This window comes from Mugil cephalus, chromosome 2, assembly GCF_022458985.1.
Source record: "Mugil cephalus isolate CIBA_MC_2020 chromosome 2, CIBA_Mcephalus_1.1, whole genome shotgun sequence".
In the NCBI taxonomy this organism is placed as follows: Eukaryota; Metazoa; Chordata; class Actinopteri; order Mugiliformes; family Mugilidae; genus Mugil; species Mugil cephalus.
In genome coordinates, this window is record NC_061771.1 from 12,807,189 (window position 1) to 12,829,760 (window position 22,572).

General features: G+C 43.2%; 1 protein-coding gene across 3 annotated transcripts; it reads left to right on the forward strand.

The window, feature by feature from the left end:
- Positions 1-262: 262 nt before the first annotated feature.
- On the forward strand, positions 263-22,366 carry lcorl (ligand dependent nuclear receptor corepressor-like). Of its 3 annotated transcripts, none has more exons than XM_047575031.1 (8): positions 263-393; positions 1,272-1,337; positions 4,498-4,664; positions 4,804-4,930; positions 8,393-8,614; positions 8,728-8,812; positions 14,950-20,369; positions 20,461-22,366. In XM_047575031.1, the coding sequence occupies exons 1-8, from the start codon at positions 300-302 to the stop codon at positions 20,466-20,468; spliced, it is 6,189 nt and encodes a 2,062-aa protein (XP_047430987.1). In that variant the 5' UTR covers positions 263-299; the 3' UTR covers positions 20,469-22,366. The 3 variants fall into 3 exon arrangements, with proteins under 3 accessions (XP_047430987.1, XP_047430997.1, XP_047431008.1); XM_047575041.1 differs by having other exon boundaries at positions 4,585-4,664; XM_047575052.1 differs by lacking the exons at positions 14,950-20,369; positions 20,461-22,366 and adding an exon at positions 9,650-14,648.
- The last annotated feature ends 206 nt before the right edge of the window (positions 22,367-22,572 follow it).

Here is a 22,572-nt window from a genome sequence, read left to right on the forward strand (position 1 = left end):
TCACTATGAGAAATACGATGTCCAGAAGACAGGGTTGCATTGACATTGACAGGGTTGTGGGGGAAATCAACAAACGAGACACACTATGACATTATTAGGTTATTAGATGACAGACTCTTGAGTGGGTATTGATTTATTTTTTTACTGCACTCTTGTTCTACACTCCAGTCCAGTTGATGGCGGTAATGCACCAGAAACTACCAGCCCCTGCTTTAAAACCTCACAGAAGAAGAAGGGGAGGGGAGGGGGAAAGAGAGAGCGAGAAAAAGAGGGGAGAGAGGAGAGAGGGGGGAGGCAGAATGGCAGCCGTACAGTGCACCAAATGCACTGCCGAAAGGAAATGTTTTCGGCGGGAACTTGATTCTTGGAGACACAGGCTGATACATTGCGTTGGTATGATCCAAAAAGCAGTTTTACATTTTGTAAGAAAACTATGGACGAGCGTCACAGATTTAGCCCGGAGGCTGGCGGATCGCTCTGTCCCTGTGCTAATGAGTAGCTTAGCTGGTAGCATGGCCCCTTGGTGGTGTTGAGCTTTAGCAGCGAAGTTAAGCTGCCCGGCTAATGTCTACCAGCTGGCCCCCTTTCTTTGTCCCTGCGAGCTAGCCCGCTGCTCGCTGCTGTTAGCCTTTTGGACATTTCATGTCACCACGAAGACAACACACGCACTGTCTCCGCGTTTATCCTGGCGTTTGTCGTCGGATGTTGCAACGTTTGTTAAATTTGTTTATTGACATATTTGTTTGCTATGCTAATGGCCATGTTAGGCTAGCACCAACGGTGTTAATGTTATTTTGGGGGGAGGGGAGAGGGGGATTGTTGCTACGTTAAGGAAGCTAATGTCAGCGCAGAATGATGAAAGCATTCACACAGAGGTGTCAGTGAACGCTTTTCCTCGTATATTTGCTATTTTAAGCGCCGCTTCGAGGCTGCAGGAGGCGTAAGATTAGCTGTAGCTGGATCTCCTGTAGTTTGTGACGTCCAGCATCGAAATCAAAATACACGCCGACACCGTTGTGGCTTTTTTTTTTTTAATACTCTTGACGTGTATCAGTCTATGTATTGAATGCATTGGTTGTCATGTCATTATATAAAAGCTGTGTTCTTCCAGCTGGCAACATGGCAGCACAGTTGTCTGGGCGCTGCTATGATATTAGTCTAAATTTATATGAGCACAACCTGTCCTGCACCCAGATGTCACGTACTTCACGCGTGGACGTCTTGTCTGTGTCTTTACTGACGGATTGTTTGTGTTTGTTTTTCTTTTGCAGGGTTTGAAAGTATTCTGGAGGGGATCTATGGCCCTCTGCTGCTGAGAGACCTCAGTTTATTTGATGGTGGGTTATAAACTGTATGCTTCTAAGAAGTCTTGACCATTTTCTGTTTTTAAAATTGACTGTACGTTCACTTTCAGCGAGTTGAGCTCACAAAGTCTAGTGTCTCAAATTAAATGTGTTTTTCTGACCCGAGTACACTTATTCTTGCTGTGTAAATCCTAAAGATATGTAACCATTATTTGCAGTTTTTCTCTCACAAGCCAGTTTAAATGTATAAATGGGCGTTTGTTGTTTCATTCATTGTTTGAACCACATTTGGTCTTTGGGATCGGGCAAACACGCTTTCATTATTCTGTCCTATTTCCGAATGTTACATTAGGTGCTCATTTGTGAAGTTAGATGTAAATAGATAACAAAATGTTTCCATACACAGCAGCTCATTTTTATTTATCCTTCGACGCTAAACAAAGCACTTTTGATTACTAGCTGGTTAATGTTGATCATTTTTACATAAATGAGTAATAAGTAGGTGTAAAGCTTATTTGGGCAACACCACTAGCAATATAATATAATATTGATATAAATATCTGCTCTTGTCCGGTCTCCTGTCTGTCTGTTGTGTGCGTCTGTGGGACCGCTTCTCACTTGCCAAGTCCTGCAGTCGCACACCAATTTCAACTTCACACAAGCCCCCTCATTCTGAACAGTGTGATGCAAGGCACCACAAGTGTCAGATTCAAAAGAACAAAAAGAGCTTAATAACACGTGCAGTTACATCTCAAAATACACCAGCGAGACCCTTGCTACTCGTCTAGAGTCTCTGTATCGTATCAAACAAAAAACAACATTTGCATTAAGAGTTATTTTGAAAGCTCGCTGGCCGCCACTTTAATTATGTTAAAGGAGATCAATTAGCATATTAGGTGTGATTAGATTGTAGGACTTAAGACTGGTTTTATATATGACTACAACAAAAGTACGCAACACCTGATCAGCAACACTTCTGTAAAAATAAATTCCCCGTGTTTGTGTTTGCATCACTTCCGTCATTCAGTTTCTTGTAGTAGTTAACACGTCTTGATTCTACTTTTATCTTTAGCCCTATTCACACAGGACTAGTTTTACCTTGGGGCCGCCGATAATTTGTACTAATCGGGGAGGTCGTGTATGATCTTAATCCCATGCATCGATGATTTGTAAAGTAAAAATTACACGGCAAACTACGTAGCACAATTCTTGTAATACAGAGGTCGTCTGATAAAACTAATCCAGTGTGAATCTGTGATTTTAGGGGTGAGTGTTTACATTTTTGAGACTTTGGTTTGATCTGCGTCTTTCTGTCACTTAAGAATTATAAAGGATGTGCTGTAATTAAAGTTTGGACAGATGTTAGAGCACAAAGTCAAGATGTCACCGAACTATTCACCGGTTTAGTTGGATGAAATCATTAAATCGACCATGTGTAAAGGTGGGTCTGATTTAAATACCGCCAGGTTGTTGGTAGTTTCTTCCCCAGGATAAGTGGAATGAAAAATATATTTTTATCTTCCATTATAACTTGCGCCGTCTCTGACACAGTGGAGTGAGGCAGGAAGTAGCAGAACCGTAACAACAGATCGTAAATTTGAGTAAAAGCCAGAGTTTGCTTATCTCGTGAGAATACGCCACATGACACACAGACGGTTCATTTCTGAAGCACAGAGTGTCCTCAGGTAAAACTGATCCTGTTTGAACGGTGCTCTAGACGAGATTTTTCCTGCTGTTTTTTTTTATGCATTGTGTGTAAACATTCATACTTTATAAAATGTGAAATGAATCTAATAGACTGTCAGCTACAGAGAAACATTTCAGGTCAGGTTTAACTTCCGCTGTGCAACAAATTATACTTTTAATTGGCTGGTTTGCCTTTGTGTTTTAAATTGGTAGTAAATTTACCTCCTCTTCATCTTTGTATTCACACTGTGGTTTTTAAAGTATTTGCTTGTACATCTCTTCAACATTTTTGTTTTTAAATTGGGCTTTATAAACCAAACTGAAATGAAAGTGTGCCACAAGCTAACCTACCATACTGTCAACCACAGAGAAACATTTCAAGTCAGGTTTAACTTGCACTGTGGTTACACCCAGTGTGTAGAGGATAGTTTGTTCTTTGTGTTCTGGGACAGGCCAGATCTTAAGACGGTTCAGAGCAGCAGATTTTCTTTATGTTGACTCAAGCCACTGACATGGAAATAATGTGCACTGTGTGTCATCACAGATCCTCACGTCAGGCGTGGCGCAAAAAAACATCCACACTGCTTCATGCAACGTGTCTAAATCCTGATAAACACGTACAACGAGCAGTCAAAGCTGTCCCCGTCTTCTCTAAAGTATTTGCGTTTGGGTTCCCTCAATGTATTCGCTTTTGCTTTTGTTCTCTCTAAATATATAAAGTTAGTTAGTGGCAGTGTTGAGTTGGCATACTTTGTTTTTCCAAATAAAAGTTCAATTCCTTCCTTGAAATATGACCAAAACCTTTTGTATACTTTTAGTTTTAGCTTTGTGTTTTTCCTGGGTGTTGATATCAGAATGGAGAGAGATAAACATCAGCTTCCTGGTATATAGTTTCAGTCTAAATACCTTTAAGTTTAAAGGTTTCACTTTCCCCTACTACAGTCGGGCCTGCTGTGGCATGTTTTGTTGTTGTATTTGACTAAGGGGGCAAATACAGGTGGAAAAACCACAGCAGCACATAACCTCTATAGATATACTCCCACGTACGGTACATTTAAAAAAAAAAAAACAAGCAAAAAAATTCATTCAGAAGATCAACCACGAATTACTGTGTATGACTTCACCGTCGCTATTTGTTCAGCTCCCTAAGTGTGGTTGTACTGTATTTGTTGATGGCAGCGTTGGTGTCGTAAAGCTCTCCTCTTTGATTTACAAAAATCATAAATGTCTCGTACTATTTGAGCTACTGAAACAACATATCATTAGTATGATTTGTGAAAGAACGCCCTGCTAATTTTGGTTCTGCGTTTTGGGCTCGGATGCATTTGTCTATAAGATTTTCTGTAGAGCAAAAGTTGTGTAGTGTGGCTGACAAAGGTGCGGCAAAACGAAAGTTTGTAACACTATATTATATAGCGGCGTGAAGTGAAGCGTTCTCTCTCTTTCTCTCTCTCATTATGAAACTAGCACAAAGACTCAATCTGAAACCTCGGTTGCCTCTTGACAAATTCTGTATTGTGGACCTACGTTGGAAGCTGCGTGATCCTTCCTGGAAAATTGCGAATGCATGATCATGGGTCCTTTTGTCTTTCAGACTGTGAACCCAACGAGGTGGATGACTGGTCCCCTGAAGCGAGCTGTTCATTCTGCAGCCTTCCCCTGGACAAACTCAGTGTAAGAATTTTAGTCAAAACATCCCTTATTCATGTCTGCTTTTAACTAATTGTCGTGATCTTGAAAGCTGTAACAGTAACACTTGAACTTAAAATGGGAACTCAATTAAGTGACTTCCCTCTTTTTCCTCCCCATGTAGGATCAAGTTCATGCAGGCACTTCGCCGCTATCTTCCCCCTCCGACTACTCTCCTTGTCAGGCCCCAATCACCTCCGAGAGCAGCCAGTCAGCTCACAGGTTCCTCCAGGCCGTGTTTCAGAAGAAAGGTGAGTCCAGCACATCTGCAGCTTGTGAGCCACTGCACAAAACTGGCAGATTTTCCTTAACTATCTACATATAAGAACTAGCAACAACAACAGTGTTCTTATTCATTGTGGTTGAAAAACAGCACAGATTTGATTAGTTTTCCTGGAAAAACTCTAGATTGCTTTGTCACATACCATGTGTTTGCACATGTTGCATACAGATCTGAGATTTCCTTCTAAACACACTGAACATTATATTCAAGTAACGTCCTGGTTGCTCTGGACAGATCTGCCCTTGTATTTAACCTTCCTGTTGTGTTCGGGTCAAATTTGAAAGATTTACACCTTAAAACAATCATAATTACTGTGTTTTACATCTGAATGCCTCAAGGCCTCATGATATCCTCCACACTATGATGATCACCTCCTTGTTACACCTGTGGTGTTCCCGGTCAAAAGTGACCGCCATAGGAAATGAATGGGTATCCAGCCTATATTCATCCATCAGACAGAAAACGTCCCCATACACACCACCCCAACTCACTCACACACATTTCATACTGAACAATGTCTTTTGCGGGTGCACATCTCTTTCCCACGCTTGTGTGCCGATCCTCCCACGTGAACCACACGAGCTTGATGTTTGCCTTGCACTCCTTTTACTCTGAGCACAACGAGTAGGTCGACTGACCAAGCGGTTCTCTGTCGAAGAGGTTCTGGTCCAGGTTTTTGGACGTGATAAAGTGGGCACTGAATTTGAACCGGAGATGGAGGAGGATGTCGCGGAAGTGGAAGACAACACAGATTTTGATCCAGACTCTGAGGAGACTGACCAATCAACAGATGGAGAGGGAGAGGCACCGGAAGAACAGGCCCCTGAGGAGACATTCCAGTCCAAGAGTGGACACTTGCCCTGGTCTTCATCCCCCAAGGAGAGAGGAAGTAGAGCGAGAGTGGAAAACACGATAAAGATGACGCCAGGGCCAACACGGTCTGCGACATGTCGTGTGGATGACATCAAGTCCAGCTTCCAACTCTTTTTTGCCACAGTCTATTGAGGGAATTATACTGGAGATGACAAACCTGGAGGGGACGCGTGTTTGGGGGGACACCTGGAGAGAAATCGACTTGGTAGACCTCCAAGCCTACATACGTGTGTTGGTTTTAGCAGGAGTATATCTTTCAAACAATGAAGCTGCAGAAGTCTAGCAGGCCTATATTCCAGACAACAGTTTCATGTCCTTTCAAGAATTATTCGATTTGATAACAGAGATACACGACCCGTCCGCTGGCAAAATGACAAACTGGAAGACGTCAGCAACACTTGGGACAGGTGGTTGGAGCGCCTACCACTTATGTACAATCCAGGCCCTGAGGTGACAGTTGATGAGCGCCTGGTTCCTTTCAGAGGTCGCTGTTCCTTCAAGGTGTACGTTCCAAGCAAACCAGGGAAATATGGAATAAAGATCTGGGCAGCGTGCGACGCCAGGAGCAGCTACGCCTGGAATATGCAGGTACACATGGGGAAACCCAGCACTGTGGAAAGGACCGAAAAAACCAGGGCATGGACATGACAACCGGTCTCCAAGGGCATAATGTCACACGTGACAACTTCTTCACATCACATGCTCTTGGTCAGGAGCTGCTGAAAAGAAAGCTCACCATGGTGGGGACAGTGAGGAAGAACAAACCCCCTGCACTCGTATCGACCAGAGGAAGGAGGCACCCTCATCAAAATTGGCTTTCACTGACACACGCTCTTGTGTCATATGTTCCCAAGAAGAATAGAAATGTCATCCTGATGAGTACGCTACACAAAGACGCCGCTGTCGGCACCACAGAAGACAGGTAGCCCCCTTATGATCCAGGGCTACAACAAGAACAAAGGAGGCGCTGACTGCCTTGATAAGGTAATGTGAAGTTTCATCCATCATGCATTTTATTTTATTCTTATTTATGTGAATCATAGCATTTTGTGTACGACAGATTCAATATTGTTCCCAGTCTCTTATTTATTGTTCCTATTATTCCAGCTCACACCTGCAAGCGAACGACAGCGCGCTGGCCTGTGGTGCTGTTCCACAACATCCTTGATGTGTCTGCTTTCAACTCACATGTGGTGTGGACGGCCATCGACCCAACCTGGAATCAGGGGAGAAGTTTTGCGAGGAGGCTTTTCCTAGCAGAGCTGGGGAATGCTTTGGTGATGGCACCAGCACATTCCCCACACACCAGCCTCTGCCAGTCTGGTTAGGAGTGTGCAGGCCCCAGACGCTGCCCTGGCTACTCTCCTGCCAACAAGGACATGGGTGGAAGAGGAAGCGCTGTGAGCTCTGTGCGCCTGGAGACAACAAAACAAGCCTGAGATGCTGCAAATGTAGCCTTTTGTTTGCAAGGCCCACTCTGACCTGAGAGTCACATGCCACTCATGTGCTTGAACACACACACACACAACTTTATGTTGAGTTTAGACTTTGGTTTTCCATTTATTTTTTACACTACATGTTCATTTTGTAATAAATTTTCACTGCAGTCATTTCATGTCTAATTCTATAAATTCATGTTAAACACTTTGAGACATTGTTCACAGCTGAAGAATGTTGAATAAAAATTTGGTGGTGACAAATGGTTTTTGTGCTAATTTAAGAGCAGTTAAAACAGACCGGTCAATTTTGACCGGGGGACACTAAAGCAAAGGGCGAGAGGTGAACACGACAAGAGGGCATTTATCAAGGTACAATGATTTGCATATAACTGAGTGCAAGCAAGCGTAAGATGTCCTGAAGTCTGTGTGAGTGTCCTCAAGGAATGAATGAAGTCAGCCCAAGGGCTACCCAGAAAATATATTTTAGACAAGGCTTAGATTGAGGTCGACAATGTATAACACGTCTTTGTGCAGGTGGATGTGAATGAAATCTTCAGTGTTGTGACATGGCAGTAACTTTATGGTAACCATTTATGGAACTATTGGGTAATAAAACAGGGGTGACCTGAGGTATTATTTTATTACTATTATTATTATTGTTTTATTTTATTTTTTTGACCCCTGATCCCATACCAGTCTTTCAATATTTATTATCAGCCTTTCCACATCCTTAAATAAACAAAATCCCCTTAAGGCTTTTCTTATCTTACTTATTTTCTCCTAGATCACATACACAGTGAATAACGATCAGATCATTTAAAAAAATTCCTGAATCGTCCCCGATGCCATGTCTCTACCAGTCTCCCGGTCGGGACATCCCAAGTATAGCAAAGTATACTGTTAATGGGATAAGTTGTCTGTGTGTTTTAAATTGCTAGTAAATTTATTTAGTGTGATTTTTATTTATTTTTTGCAACTTTACCTGTACAGCACTGGAACCAACACATTTATGACATTGGATTTGTGCAAAATGCCTTTTTCTTCTGGATGATGCTTGTTATGTAAAAGTTGAAAGCACCAATTTTAACTCTCATTTGCATCTGTGCTTCCTTTGTCAGATGTGCCCCTGGCCTGTGATTCCAACATACCTCTGATTGCCCAGGAGCTGATGAGGAAGATGATACATCAGTTTGCGCTGGAGTACGCGTCCAAGTGCGTACTCCACACTAACGCCAATGGTGTCACGAGGACCTCGTCGCCTGCGTCAGAAACGTCAGATGCTCCTCTGGACCTCACAGTAAGCCGAGCACAGGACGAGAAAGAGAGTGAACCTGGACCAGGTGGGGACAGCATTTAATGCAGCCGACAATTAAATGTGTCGAGTTGTTTTTTCCGGCGAGCCCGGACTCTGACTCAAACTTTAATCTGCTTAAATGAACTTGCCCTGTGACAGATGGCGTGCTGGACCTCTCCAACCGTAACCCGGCCTGCTCCGCAACGTCCTCCTCCTCCTCATCATCTAATCACAAAGCATCAGGGTAAGAGTTGTGTAAATCTTATATTGGTTCTGAATAAGACAACAAAAGTCGTAACCACAATGACTTCAGAGAAATCCACCTTTCTGAGTTCTGTTCATATCATGGGTATTGGGAGGTCAGCTTCGATACTGTGCTGTAAAACTCTTAATTTTTACGAGCTCAGTTTGTTTGTAGCCAATTCATTGACGCATCTCCAGCCCAAATGTTACTTACACTCCTTTTTCTGGCAGTCATTTGTATAATTGCAAGTCTTTCTTAAAAAAAAAAAAGAAAAACAGCTAGCTGGTGTTTGGTTCTTTGGGGTTGACTCTTTTATCTCTTGAGCGGTAACGTCACAGCAGTGGCCGTATATAACATTCGAGTTCAGGATTGTACAATGAGAACATTGCAATACCTCTCAATGATTTCACCTCCTTTTTTTTTTTTTGTTACTGATCCAGTTATAATGAGTTTGATTATCCAACCTTCAAGCATGTAGGACTCTCACTGAAGGATATCACAAATCTACAGGGGTTGTATGCGAGCAGCAAAGTAACCCCAGCCATTCACAGACTGTCCCACCTGGACGTGAAGAGGCTTTGCCACACACACACAAAGAATTGTGTGTGCGTGAGAGACACGCAGCAGTGTGTGGATGCGCGTGCGGGTGTGTGAGTGTGTGTGAGCGCCCAGAAACAGACTGAGATCATACAGACATGAAAGTCACAGTGATGTTACCAACACAAGGCATAAAGGAGTGGACCCCTCGTTCTACACCCCCCCCTGTCCCCTATGCCAAACTCAAACCCCCTCCATCACCTCCATCCTGACCCTGCTGTTTGGTCCTCCCATCCCTAGGAGGCAGCACAGGCAGAAGGAGGAGTACGCTGAAAGGAGCTGGGAGCTGTCTGAAGGGCTGCTGTCCAAGGCTTTGAAGGATATACGTTCAGGGAGGCTGCAGGAGCAACGGGCCGCGTTGCTTTATGGAATACCCCTCCAGACCCTCAGGCAAGGTCTGGACGGCCGGCCTGAGGGCAGGCTGGGAGCGCTGCAGCAAGTCACGCCGGGAAGCAGAGATTTCAGGGATGAACTGACGTCGTGCAACGTGATGTCGTCGATGTTGGGCGGCGAAGCCCGTCTCGTCCTGCAGAAGGTGGCAGCGTGGGCAGAGCGGGCGGAAATCGGAGGAGCGGCAGAGGAGCACGGAGACTTGAGTTTCCCTTCGTCCGCGCTCACCTTTTACCAATCGAGCGGTCTTCAAAAGACCCTCCCTCACTGTTTTCCCCAGCTCAGGGATGCCCTTCAGCCTCCATCAAGCCCCACCCCGAGCCTGGAGCCGCCCACGCCCCTGCGTATCCCTCAGGTTCGTTGCGCGTCCGACCACAACAGGCCGGCGTTGGCGGAGAACTCGGCCGACAACCCGCATCACCGTACCTCATCGGCCGAAGGTGCTGCCAGTTCGTCGTCAGCAGCTGCCAGGCCTTCGACTCTCTTCAAACTCAGACCTCCGTTCTTGGCACAGGGCTGCCCGAGCAGTGCCAGCCAGTCACCTCATCGCCTGGGACCGCGTGGATCCTCACTGGATGAGTCAGAAGAAGGTTGCCGGGATAAAGACAAGCAACCGAGGAAGAAGCGCGGCAGATACCGCCAGTACGACCACGAACTGTTGGAGGAGGCCATCACCATGGTGATGGCGGGTCGCATGAGTGTTTCCAAGGCCCAAGGGGTTTATGGGGTGCCCCATAGCACACTGGAATACAAAGTCAAAGAGCGCACAGGAACACTGAAGAATCCTCCCAAGAAGAAATCTGCCAACTTTTGTTCATCCGGTTCCAACTTGTCTGGCTCTGGTACCGTGACCAGTTCCACTTTCTCAGGGAGTCTCGCCTCAGCTGCAGATGCAAAGAGGTTCTAGACCACAAAACGCCTCAAGAACTCCTCAACACTTGAACAGATGACCTCTTACAAGATTCATGTTTTCTGGAGACACTTGTTAAAACACAACATATGCCTTTACAAAATAGACGGATATAAATATTCAGGTCTTTTAACTATGTGTCTGTAATGTGATGGTCATACTTTTAAGCTGTATTTCTTTAGCCTTGTCCTGGATTTTATTCAAAGCATAAACCAAGTACTGGAAAGTCTTGGTGCTCAGTGCAGCTGTTGCTTATGGGGGCTGCTGAACTTAACACCTCAGCTTCAGTTTTTAAAGCGTCAGATCTTGAAAGTTATGGCTTGCGTTATTTTGTCCGATTGTTATCATCAAATCCCATAGAGAGACCAAAACTTTAAACCTGACTTTAAGTCAGGACAGAACCCGATCTGTTAAAATTGTGCCACGGTCTTACAGGTGTGCATTAGAGTATTGTTTTCATATTATTTATGGACGAGCGTTGGAGTTATGCCATTACTTTCTATTTATTATCCACATTAGTTGGTGGTCAAACAAAACATTGATCACCAAAAAAAAAAAAACACTACCTGTCTCTATTTTGATAGGTTACTTGTTCTTGTCATCTTACAAACAACAACATATATATGCATATATGTTCACTCCAGCTTCAACTATTTTGCTTTTGTCCTCTGGATTTGCAGGATATTTTCAATAATTTCATAATTTCCAAATATTTTAGGCTTGATATTTTATGAAAACAATCATTAGTTACAGGCTCATTTGTAAAGATAAATCAGATAGTTTTGAAATCGATTGGGGATCTCTTGGTAATGTTGATATAAAATAATAGCAGTCGTATCTTTAAAGACCTCCGGGATGTTTTTAACTTTTTTTTTTTTTTTTTGGAAGTTACACAGCTCAGTTTCATTTTAGTGAAAACACTGACATGATTGTTTTCCAAAAGATTGCACAGGACCAAGTGTGAGAAACCCAGTCGTGATCTCTTAGACCCAAGGAATAAAGTGTGACTCTCATATTTGCTAGCTGATTATTAGGTTATTCAGGTTTGATTCAACTCTTAAAGCTCCCGTCGACGGAGCGTTGATGATTGTCATTTGCAGCTTTCTATCTCTCTCTGGGTATCTTGCCTAGAGTATTCAAGTGACTTAGAGCCATTGTAACAAATTAAAAACTCATTACTCTTGTTAGACACCTCTACAAACAGGAAGATTGTACAGTTTAAATGCTGTGGTGGCTAAATCTTAAGTATGAGTTTTTGTGTAAGAGATTAGCTTAAGAAAGCCATTTTTTTTCCCCCCCTCTCTTTTTGTGCAAGCTAGTCTGAGCATTATATTGAGTGTAGTTGGAATGCAAATGTGCAGCATGTTTTAAAATGTGCACTGATAAGCTTGGGAAATGTATGTTATTGTGTACTGTTTGTGAAAGATGTTCTTTTAGTATCTCAGATATTTACTAATTCTGCTACTGTAGCTGTATTACTGTAAACCTCATACATGACTGCTGCTTAACTTTACGGAATAGTTTTCCTGGCACAAAGACGGGTCGCCATGACAAAAAAAAAAACAAAAACAAAAAACAACTCATTGAACTCACGATTCAAACGTGACTTGCAGTGTAATGCATGAAGCCTGGATGACGGCTAATTGTAGTGGTTGCTTGTGTCAGCTACTGGTGGTTATAGCAGTTTGAAGTTTTGGAAGGGGGGGGGGGAGAAACGTCGGCAGTACAAGGTTTACAGGCCTCTTTGTCTGTGTCTGGGAAAATGCAGAATGTTACGTCTACTCTCACGCTGCCTCTCAGATCGGCCTTTTCCGTTAACAGCGCTACTACCAAAGCAGCATTTCAGGGTTAGCCACACAAAGCTGCTTCAGTTTGTTTCGCTGCAATGTTAGGCTGCCTGTGTCTCACTGTTTCTCTCATCGCGCTCTCTAACCTCGTTGCCACATATACCTCTGAACTTTATCTGCCTGTAGCCCACTGTCAGGTTTTACACGAGCACCTCTGTGTTAGGAGACTGAATCTGCTGGGTTAAGAGCTCTTATTAGCTTAGGAAGACACATGAACTCTCTGTCTCTCAAGGAACTACACCTAAGTGTTAATTTGTTGCCACCAACAACGCTCGGAGCCTTTCGGACTTTGCATTAAGATCCAATCTGGGCTACCCACTTTGAAGTGACCGGCTTTAGGGGCGTGTTTTCAGATGTGCCATTAACATACGTTTCCAAATGCATCTCCGGATCTGACCTCAGTTTTGCGCTAAATATGCAGTTAAACCCCAACGTCATTTGGGACACAGCAGCAGAATAATTTAACAGCCGATGTCTCTGATGGATCTGTACCGCTGCTCCAGAACCGAGAATAGCACTGTTTCATGTGTACGTACTATTGATTGCTCGCATTTGAACTTAATTTGTGAATTCTTACTTGGATTTATTACATTTTTAGTCAGTTAACATCTACAAGGACAGGATATTTTTAAAAGGCTCTCATTCTTAATGATCAAAAATCTACTTCTTTTTTAAATTTTTATCTGAATCAATGAGACGGAACTCTGCTGAAGTAAAAGTGTGTACAGGTTGTGTATAGGAAGTCTTTAATGCGACTCAGGACACATTGTGTTCACACTACAAAGGAATGTGGACACATGTGAACCAGACCACCTCCAAATGAGGCCAGATCTCTCAATCTCGATGTGCCCTTTTGGTGTTCACACCCATCTTCTACGTGATTGGATCGCCCATGTCGGATCTTAATGCAAAGTCTCAACAGGCCCTGAAACTTCACTTACATAGCCAACCATTTGGAGTGGATGTTGCTTAAAATGGTTGAAGGTCTGCCCTGTCGCATTTACAGAAGATCTGCCACGATCTTGGCGATGTACTTTGGTTGTGTTTGTTGTTTGTCATTTCAAGGTTAATTGTGAAGCTATATTATTTTTTTAAGCTTTCTGTCACAAGGTTGTGTGACATTTCAGTCTTTGTAATTTTTACAACTATACAAATACGACGTCTCCTGAATGTCTCTGCTCATACTGGTCCATGGTGGCCGTGTACAGGACACGGCTTAGAGCAGCACGTTGTCTCTACTCTGGGAGCTTTCTGCTATTTATATCAAAGGGCCAGTTTGTAAACAAACCCAAACACCTCTTCAGAAATAGAATAAGTTAATTATGTAATTGTATAAGCTTAATTGCAGTATATTCTGGGAACACACCTGTGCTTTGCGCTTAAAGCATATTTCTGTTTGCTGAACGGAATTGCTGGCAAATATTTGCTACTTTGTAGAAATCTGCTATTTATGCATAAATCATTTATTGCACTATGATTTCCAAGATGCATTTTTATTGTAGACACCTGTTTTGTGTTGTTACTGCATACTTATTTATTGATTGTGCTTCAGAACTGTGATTTTACTAGTTTGATCGTTGTAGTTCTTGATTTGTAATCGGGCACTTTGATGCAATGTGATATGTGTATTGCTTCAACTGCATGAACACTTTTTAGATGTTAGCTTATTTATTTAGTCCAAAAACACTGACCTGGCTATTGTGGTTGTTTAATGCTTATTTTACTGTTAAATTATTTAAATGATTAAAAAAAAGCTATTTGGTTTTGATGACAAACTCAACAATAATACAACAGAATGTAACACACTTATTTAAGGTCGTAACAAGGACTGGATACAGACAAAAAAAAATCCACTATCAAACACAAAAATATTTATGTTATTAAATCAATGATTTGATTCTATAATAAAATATATCACTCCTAGGATCTGTTGGCTGATTCAAACTGAGTTTTCTTGTAACTGTTGGTTTGTTGGTAAAAGTGCTTGAAAAACATTCAGTTTGAGCGTTTCTACAATCGTTCCTTCTGCTTTTAGCAGAATGTTATCATTTAGTCTCAGCAGCTGATCAATAAAAACAGTTCTCGAATCTAATCAGTAGCCTGTTGTCTTTCTACTGACCGAATGGCTTTTCTCATAGTTCTTCATGATATTAACAGTTGGTGAAGATCATTTCTCTTTTAATTTGTTCTCTTTTCCAAGAACCTGACTTATTATTTTGGTTTGAGAGGTTTTGCCTTGATAAAACTAGCTAGAACTGTATTTATAAGGCAGCTGTGTATTTTCAGTGCATACCCATCTATGACCAATGATGTGACATCTATACATAGCTATTATGTTGTCATTTTGATCAGTTAAAACCTTCTAACGTCAGTATTTGTATTTTTGCTTCTAGCTCCTTGCTGCCATTGTTGACAGAAGATCTGGGACTACGAGGGACTAGGTTTCGTCAGAGTTCGGCGTTGGCTGCTGTTCTCAGTTCTCTCTGCCTGACCCACCAATCCTTACTCTACCAGATCCTGAAGCTGGCACACCAGGAAATGTCGCTGTCATTCGTTAACCACAGACCAGTTGGTCAGACTGAATGTCACTGTGATGTTAAGCCACAGAATAACATTACCCCTCATTCTTTTGCATTTAGTGAATTTAAAGACCAAAACCGCAGCTTGTGCTTAACTTTAAGCGATTGTGATCATCAAAGTAATGGCAGTGCAGTGTACCATCCAGAAGACTCCAAGTCCAGTTGTAGTATCCATCACCACAAAGACTGTAACAGGGAAGGTCAGCATGGTTCAAGCTACTGCTGTGTGCAGAAATGCAGGATGGAAACATACACGGTTTTGTGCTCCAAGAGCCTGCACTGCATGTCCTGCCAACGCCTGACTACAAGTTGTATGAACAACAGAGCAAGTTCATTTGCATCCTCTCATCCTTTATCTCAATCTCATTCACTTTGCACTCCCTCCTCTGGTTTATGCATTTCCTCATCAATTTGTTGTAACCAACACAACTGCCACGCTTGTCCCAAACTTCCGAACCACACCTGTCTGACACATGCCAGGCATACAAGGGAAAAAGGTGCTGGAGATGGGGATCCTCCTTGTCCAGTCCTCAACAGAGAGCAGAGCCCTTCTCCACCCCCTCTCTCCCCTATCCCCTCAGACATCAGTAAGAAAACTGATGAAAAACCACCTTTTCTCCTCTGTCACAGACAAGAGGAAGAAATTGAAGTAATTGTTAAAAGTGGTCCTGTGAGTCCAAGCCTCCAGGAAGCAGATGTGGAGACAGCTACAGCACATGAGCTATACTCTAAATCCCCAGAAAGTGGTCAGACTGAACAAAACCCAAGTGGGACTTTACTGCAAGTTGTTATGAATCGCTTCAGTGAGAAACTGGAGACAATCAGACCTCTGGACAAGGACCCAACTCTGGTTTCTACAACCATTTATGTTTCTGAAAAGGAGCAACTGCCTTCTCCCTCAACCAGCCAGAACCAGTTACATGGTGATGCCCATCTGACTGAAATCATCACGACTGTGCTTCACACAGGCAGTGCCAGTGACTACAGTCTCAGTGAGCTATTCAAGCGCCATGATAATGGAACTAAGTCACCTAAAACCCGCCTCCGTTGTCGCCAGGAGGTCCTTGCTGCTTTAGCAACGCCCGCTGATGATGCTTCAACTAGAAGGCATACCCGACAAATTAAACGGGAGCTTGCCATGTTGGATCAGTCCTGCAATAAGAGAAAAGTGCCACCAGCAAAGAAGGCGAGACTGAAAGATGACAATGTCACTATAACTACATCATGCACTAAGTCAGACCAACTTAAAAATGTGTCTACAAGAGATACTGAGGATGGTGTAGAGAGTCATAGTATTAGTGAGGGATCGCTGAACATGCTTTGTGGAGAAAGTAGTAAAGTAGTGAAAGAAGAGATGCAGACTGCAGCAGTAACAGAAGAAGTTCAGATAATTAAAGAAAGAGAAGAGAAAGAAAAGGAAATATCCAGGGATGAAAACAGTTTCTCTCTCTCAGGAACTATAGTACACACTTTTAACCTAGAGAGCAAACATGGCGAGCAAGTCTCAAGTAGTGATGCTGTCCTAAATCAGGACATAACAGGAACCGTGACCTCAGTAAAATCATGTGGTGGGCCTTGTGAGGAAATTGGTGAGTGTAACGGTTCTGAACATGGTAGCCATGAAGAAGCCCCATCAGGTCAAAGCACTAACACTGACACACCGGGTAAAGATTTCCATGGTAAAGACACACAGATATGTCAATCGAATCACTTCGAGGTGGTAAGAAGATCCAGAAGAACAATAGTCCCTCCACAGCGGTTCTCCTCCTATGTCACAGAATCCAGAATATCCAAGATGTTTGTTGAATGTTTCGCTAACAAAATATTTAACCATGGAGCACTGAAGGACACAGATTTGACAGCGAGCACCTTGCATGCCTTATCCAAAGATCCAGATGCAAAAGACAGTCAGCTTGAATCAGAAAAAGAAGTGTCCTCAGAGGAGCACACTGGGAAGCTAATCTTTGCATCAACACAAAACAAGCAATGTGAACCATCCTGCACTCGGTCAAAAAATCAACGCCAGGTTGTTCCACAAACGCTGGCTGCCAAAAAGAATAGTCCTAAAAAACAACACAACTCTGACAACCGGACAGATGACAATGACTGTGCTGCCATGCTTTCTGGAAGGCTACGATCATCTCCAAAAAGACTACAGCTCTCAAGACTGCACCAAAACCCATCAAGTATCAAGTCTGCTACATGTGTTGAGAGCCCTCCCAGCACCCTGTACACTAGTCCAATTAAGCTGATGTTTTTTTCACCAGTAAAGGATAAGAAAGGAGTCAAATACAGTCTGAAGTCAGCAGGTTCTGGCTCTGGCACACAAGGAGGAGAATCTTTTGACCCTTGTGAAGAGTCTTCATGGTCAGGGACACCTGAGAAGCACAAAACCCAGAGCAGTGAGTCTGCAACATCACAAGTAAAATCTGTTCTTTCACCACGAAAAACTGCTACCTCACGGGAGGAACAATCTGCTTCCTCGCCTGCTAAGTCTACTTCCTCGCCTGCTAAGTCTACTTCCTCGCCTGCTAAGTCCACTTCCTCCCCTGCTAAGTCCACTTCCTCGCCTGCTAAGTCCACTTCCTCGCCTGCTAAGTCCACTTCCTCGCCTGCTAAGTCCACTTCCTCACCTGCTAAGTCCACTTCCTCACCTGCTAAACCAGCTTCCCCGCTTGCCAAGCCAGCTTCCTCACCTGCCAAGTCTGCTTCCTCACCTGCCAAGTCTGCTTCCTCACCTGCCAGGTCTGCTTCCTCACCTGCCAAGTCTGCTTCCTCGCCTGCCAAGTCTGCTTGTTCAACACCCAGGTCAACTGCCAAGTCACCCTGTTCACCATCTAAGTGTGCCTCTTCACCCAGGTCAACTTCCTCATCACCTAAAAATGGGTCAAGAAGATCAGGTGAGGTTACTCCAAATAAACGTGTAGCTGCAACTGGGATCCAGGGATCACCATGTTTCCTTGAAACCACTCCTCCAAAAAGGCGTCCAGGCCGGCCAAAGAAGCTGGGACCCCAGCTGGAGCAAAAAGCTAAGAGGCCAATAGGCCGACCTCGTAAGCTGAAGTCTGTGGATTTAGTAACGGGGGCAAAAACTCTAAATGGAAAATGTCCTTTGGCGTCTGATGCTGAGGAGAACGTAAACAGGAATCTCAAAATAACAGTCGTGTATGGTCGTTCAAGGAGAAACAAACGTATGGTGTCTGAGGGCTGTGGAGAGCTGCAAACAGAATTCAATGATGCTTGTCAAGCAATGGGTCTTAAAAGTGACTTGGGCATTTTATTGCACAATTCTAAGACCCGCACAAGTAGTATCATAACAGCTTCAGAGGAACTAAATTTTGTCAGCCCTGCGAAAGAGCCTTCAGCTCAATCTAGCAGTATCATTAAATGTCAGAAGCGGGGTGATCCCCTACCCTCAAGGAAGCCAGGTCGACCTGCAAAAGTTAAAATCTCTGGAATCTCAGTTACTGTAACTACAGTTTCTCCTCGTCAACGTAAAATTCAAATAAACAAAGATAATGGGAACTCTTCCGAAACACTAATTCACAAGAAAGTACTACCAGAATTGAAATCTGCCAAAGAGCCCAGGACAATCAGTCACCAGTTACCAAGCCAGAGTCAGATGGAGGAGGGGATAGAGGCAAAGGATGAAGGTAAAGACAAACACCAAAATCAGCCTGTAGCAGTGCGACACTCAATGAGAGTAAGAAAACCTTCAATCCATTTTCTCCATGCTGTTGCCACCTCCACTCTCAGATCCTACAAACATAGCAATGCTTTGCTACGACGCTCTAAACAACTACTGCTAACCAAGGCCAACAATGAAAGGAGGCTGGAGGAGCAACAGAGTAGTGTAGTAGCGTCAAGAGAGGAAAGACAGCTCTGTAATCAAGAGAGGAGTAGCATCTCTCAGAACATGAACAGGGCAGCAGGGGTATCTGTGGATTCAATCTTTACCCCAAAAAAGACGCTACGGTGGTGGGCAGCATCAGCTGAGGAAAAGTCAATGAACCAGGAGCTTGCCAGGCGAATACGAGTCATCTCTGACACCTGGGTCTCAGACACTGTGGAGAACCAAGAAAAAGAAATGCCCCTTAATTGTAAACAAGGCACTAAGGGCAAGAGTGCATTTACCAAGAAGTCAAAACATTCCTCTGTGGTGAGAACACTGTTTGATTGTTCACCTAACAAACCGAGGTCCTGTAGCATGCAGCAGATCTGCTCCTGGTTTATGCAGACCACAGAGACACAGTCTCTCGCAATTGTCAAGAAGGCAAGCTCTCGTAGTCCTAGTGAACTTCTACTCTTCCCTCGTTCCGCCAATAAAAAAACCGTTTGTCCCAGTCCTCAGGCAGAGCGACTCCGCAAACACATCAAAAAATTTGCCAAAACTGTGCCAAAAAGTCCTTTGCAACATCAAAGACTGTTGAGGAAGAGGAATAGGGCATGTCTGCCAACACATATTAGGCGACAACTTTTTACTTCCAGCTTTGTTATGGACACATTCAGTCGCCAAGTCCAGCGGTTGAGTGGTAGAGCATCCAGTAAATACCAGGACATTCTGGTTAGAGCCAGGACAAGGTTTTTTACTCGGAAAGAAAGGGAGAGATGGCTAAAGAGGCAGAGAAATAGGAAACCCATAAACATTTCAAAAAGTTGCTCAAATGGACATGTAGTAACTGGACTAAAACTAAAACACAAAGCATTTCGGAGATGTGCAAAAGCTGGGTTCTCTGGCTGTTTGGAGAACGGTTCTACCACCAGTGGTCTTGACCAAACTTGGGAGCCTGTGGATCTACACAAAGAGCAGAACCTCTGCTCTAAAGCCTGGAGTCCTGAGAGCCTGAAGGAGTGCCGAGTGTTTCTGAGGAAGATCAACTCTCCAGACAACGAATCAGCTGAGGAGGAGTGGGACTCCTGCACTGTGACACTGGATGATGGGTCACCTTCTGCTTTCCTCTTTTCGGGAAGGGAGAAGGAACTGGTAGGAGTTGTTAAAGCTGTGAAAACGGAACGGAAAAGGAGCATGAACAGGAGGACTGCCTCGAGAGAGCGGGCAGGTCCTCAACCAAAACCAGTCCAGGAGCATGATGCAATGCCAGCGGGGAGGCAGAAAGGCAAATACAAAAGTCCCGGGGTCTCTTCTGAACCACCACAACCACCACCAGCGAAAATGTTGAGACAATCGCGAATGAAGCGCCTAACTGGCCCAAGATGGTGCGACTTTGTGTTGGGTAACTACCTCTTCCTGTTACTGAATCTCACTAAAGACATTGACTGTGTTCAAGCTTGCGTTTACATGTGCCCTCTTTCTTTTTCTGACAGAAAACTAAATGAAGCATGAGGACTCCTCATCCTGGGAAATGGACTGTGGTTTAACGTGGTGCCTTTGGACAGTAAGCTGACCACACGGACTGACCATCCCACTCATGGTTCAGTCTTAACACTCAGCAGTTATGTAGCAGTCTAACTTAAAAGCTTGATGTTGCACTATTTTTATCCATGGGTATGTATGTACAGACTTTTTTTGTTTTTGTGGATGAGGGGGTTCAACTTGCCTTTGTATTTCTGAACGTGTATGGTAGAACAAATCATTGCATTAAGGAGAGTTTTAGCGGGATACGTGCTTGTAGTGAGCCCTGGTAGAAAATTGGAAAGACAGACGAATCTGGACTGGACTAAGACGGTGGCGCCTCCCCCTGAAACATACCTCATTATCGAGGCCAACATCTCTGCCGGAAAATGACCTATTACTGTAGCGCTTTACCTGAAACCAGTAAAAGGTTTTAATACCCTAGCTCTTAAGTCCAACATATCTTTTTTTTTTTTATTTATAGCAACTCTTACTTGAGCACTGTCTAAATTTTAAATTGCTAATTTAATAATTTCTATTATAGGTTTGGTTTAAGTAATATTGAAATTTAATTTTAAGCATTTTCTCAATCCGAGCCTTTTTAATTTTTCTTAGCAATATTGTTTTGATGCTTCAGTCCTTGTTTTTTTGTATTGCAAACAAAAAAACATCAACCGGCTTCTAATGAAGGAATCTTTTGGATCAGCTAACCCCATCTTCACTCCCGTTGCTGTCCCAACTTTAAAAATGTTTCGTGAACCACAGTAATTGACCATCAGTCTGTACTAAAACCAATATTATTTTGATTTTTAATATTTACCAGTTACCAGTTACTTCATATTCAGTTCCATCGCCCCCATCCCCCCAAATGCAGAGGTGTATGTGAAGTGATGCAGAAGATAGCATTATGCAGTCATAGAACGTAGATTCAGATTAATTAGTTGGTTTGTGGGATCTGTCTAGTTTCAATTCTATAATCTTTATGTTTGTATTTTTCACCCAAAACATATATTATATGTCAGTGTCAGATCTACTTCTTGCACTATTCCATTTGAGATTATTAATCCCACTACACAGATGATTCCTCCCATATTTTGCACATCCCATGCCCCCACTACCACCCCCTACTGTAAAACTAGAGAATCTGTTTGGTGCAATACAAACCCAGATGATTTATCAGTATGTAGTTATTATTTTATTGCTTGACAGACGAATGGATGTACACAAGTACCAATGGCCTGGGATGTTACTTCAGTTGTTTCCATAGCCATGTAATGTGATCTTAAATGATACTGCTATACAAACTGTTCCCCCACCTGCTTTGTTCTCCTCAATGAAGCAGAAAAATAACACATTTGTTACAATAGCATTTCATTTTTTTTTTTTTTTTTAATCATAAATGTAAAAGCATTAATCACTGGTGGGTGATGTGTTGCTGTTTTCTGGAGTTTCCTTTTTAAGTTTCACCAGGAGACGCCTACCTCCACTGGTGCTCAGCTAGGCCTACTGCTCTTTTGCTTTCTTTCAGCTGTGTGATAGACAGGGCCAGAGAGTTCAATCGATAAACACTAATCTTGGATCAGCATCATGTTTTCTTGTCATCTGTCCAGAGGGCCGAGGTGTCCGGCTGTAGGTCAAAACTTAACCGTGTAGTGTGTTTTGTGCCTGACTACCTTGTATGTGCGTCACTATGGTTGCCATGTCAACAGGAGGGAGGCGGGTTGGCTCGTCTTGTGATTAATAACCATCAGCCCTTTGTTGGAGAACCTGGTGCTAAACATCTGTTGTATATTTTCTGTATTGTGTTTTTATACTGTTGGTCGCAGATGCAACAGACAGGTGTCTGTGACTAGAACAATAAAGACTCTTTTGAAATAAGCAGTGAGCCGTATGACTTATTGTTAACTGGAAAATAAATGATTTATTAGCTTATGGTGGTGCTGAGAGAAGGCTAGGTGTGAAACTGTTATTCAATAGTGTGCCTCCTATTGTGGTTACTTTAAACAGTATGATGCATTCAGTTTCTCTGTACCTTACTAATGGGCATCCATGTTGATTAACTTGATAAATGAGCTGTTATATTG

Coding starts and splice junctions, on each gene's coding strand:
- lcorl (XM_047575031.1), top strand. CDS start 300: ATGGCAGCCGTACAGTGCACCAAATGCACTGCCGAAAGGAAATGTTTT. Junction 1,338..4,497: donor AGACCTCAGTTTATTTGATG/GTGGGTTATAAA, acceptor GCCTCTTGACAA/ATTCTGTATTGTGGACCTAC. Junction 8,615..8,727: donor AGAGAGTGAACCTGGACCAG/GTGGGGACAGCA, acceptor GCCCTGTGACAG/ATGGCGTGCTGGACCTCTCC.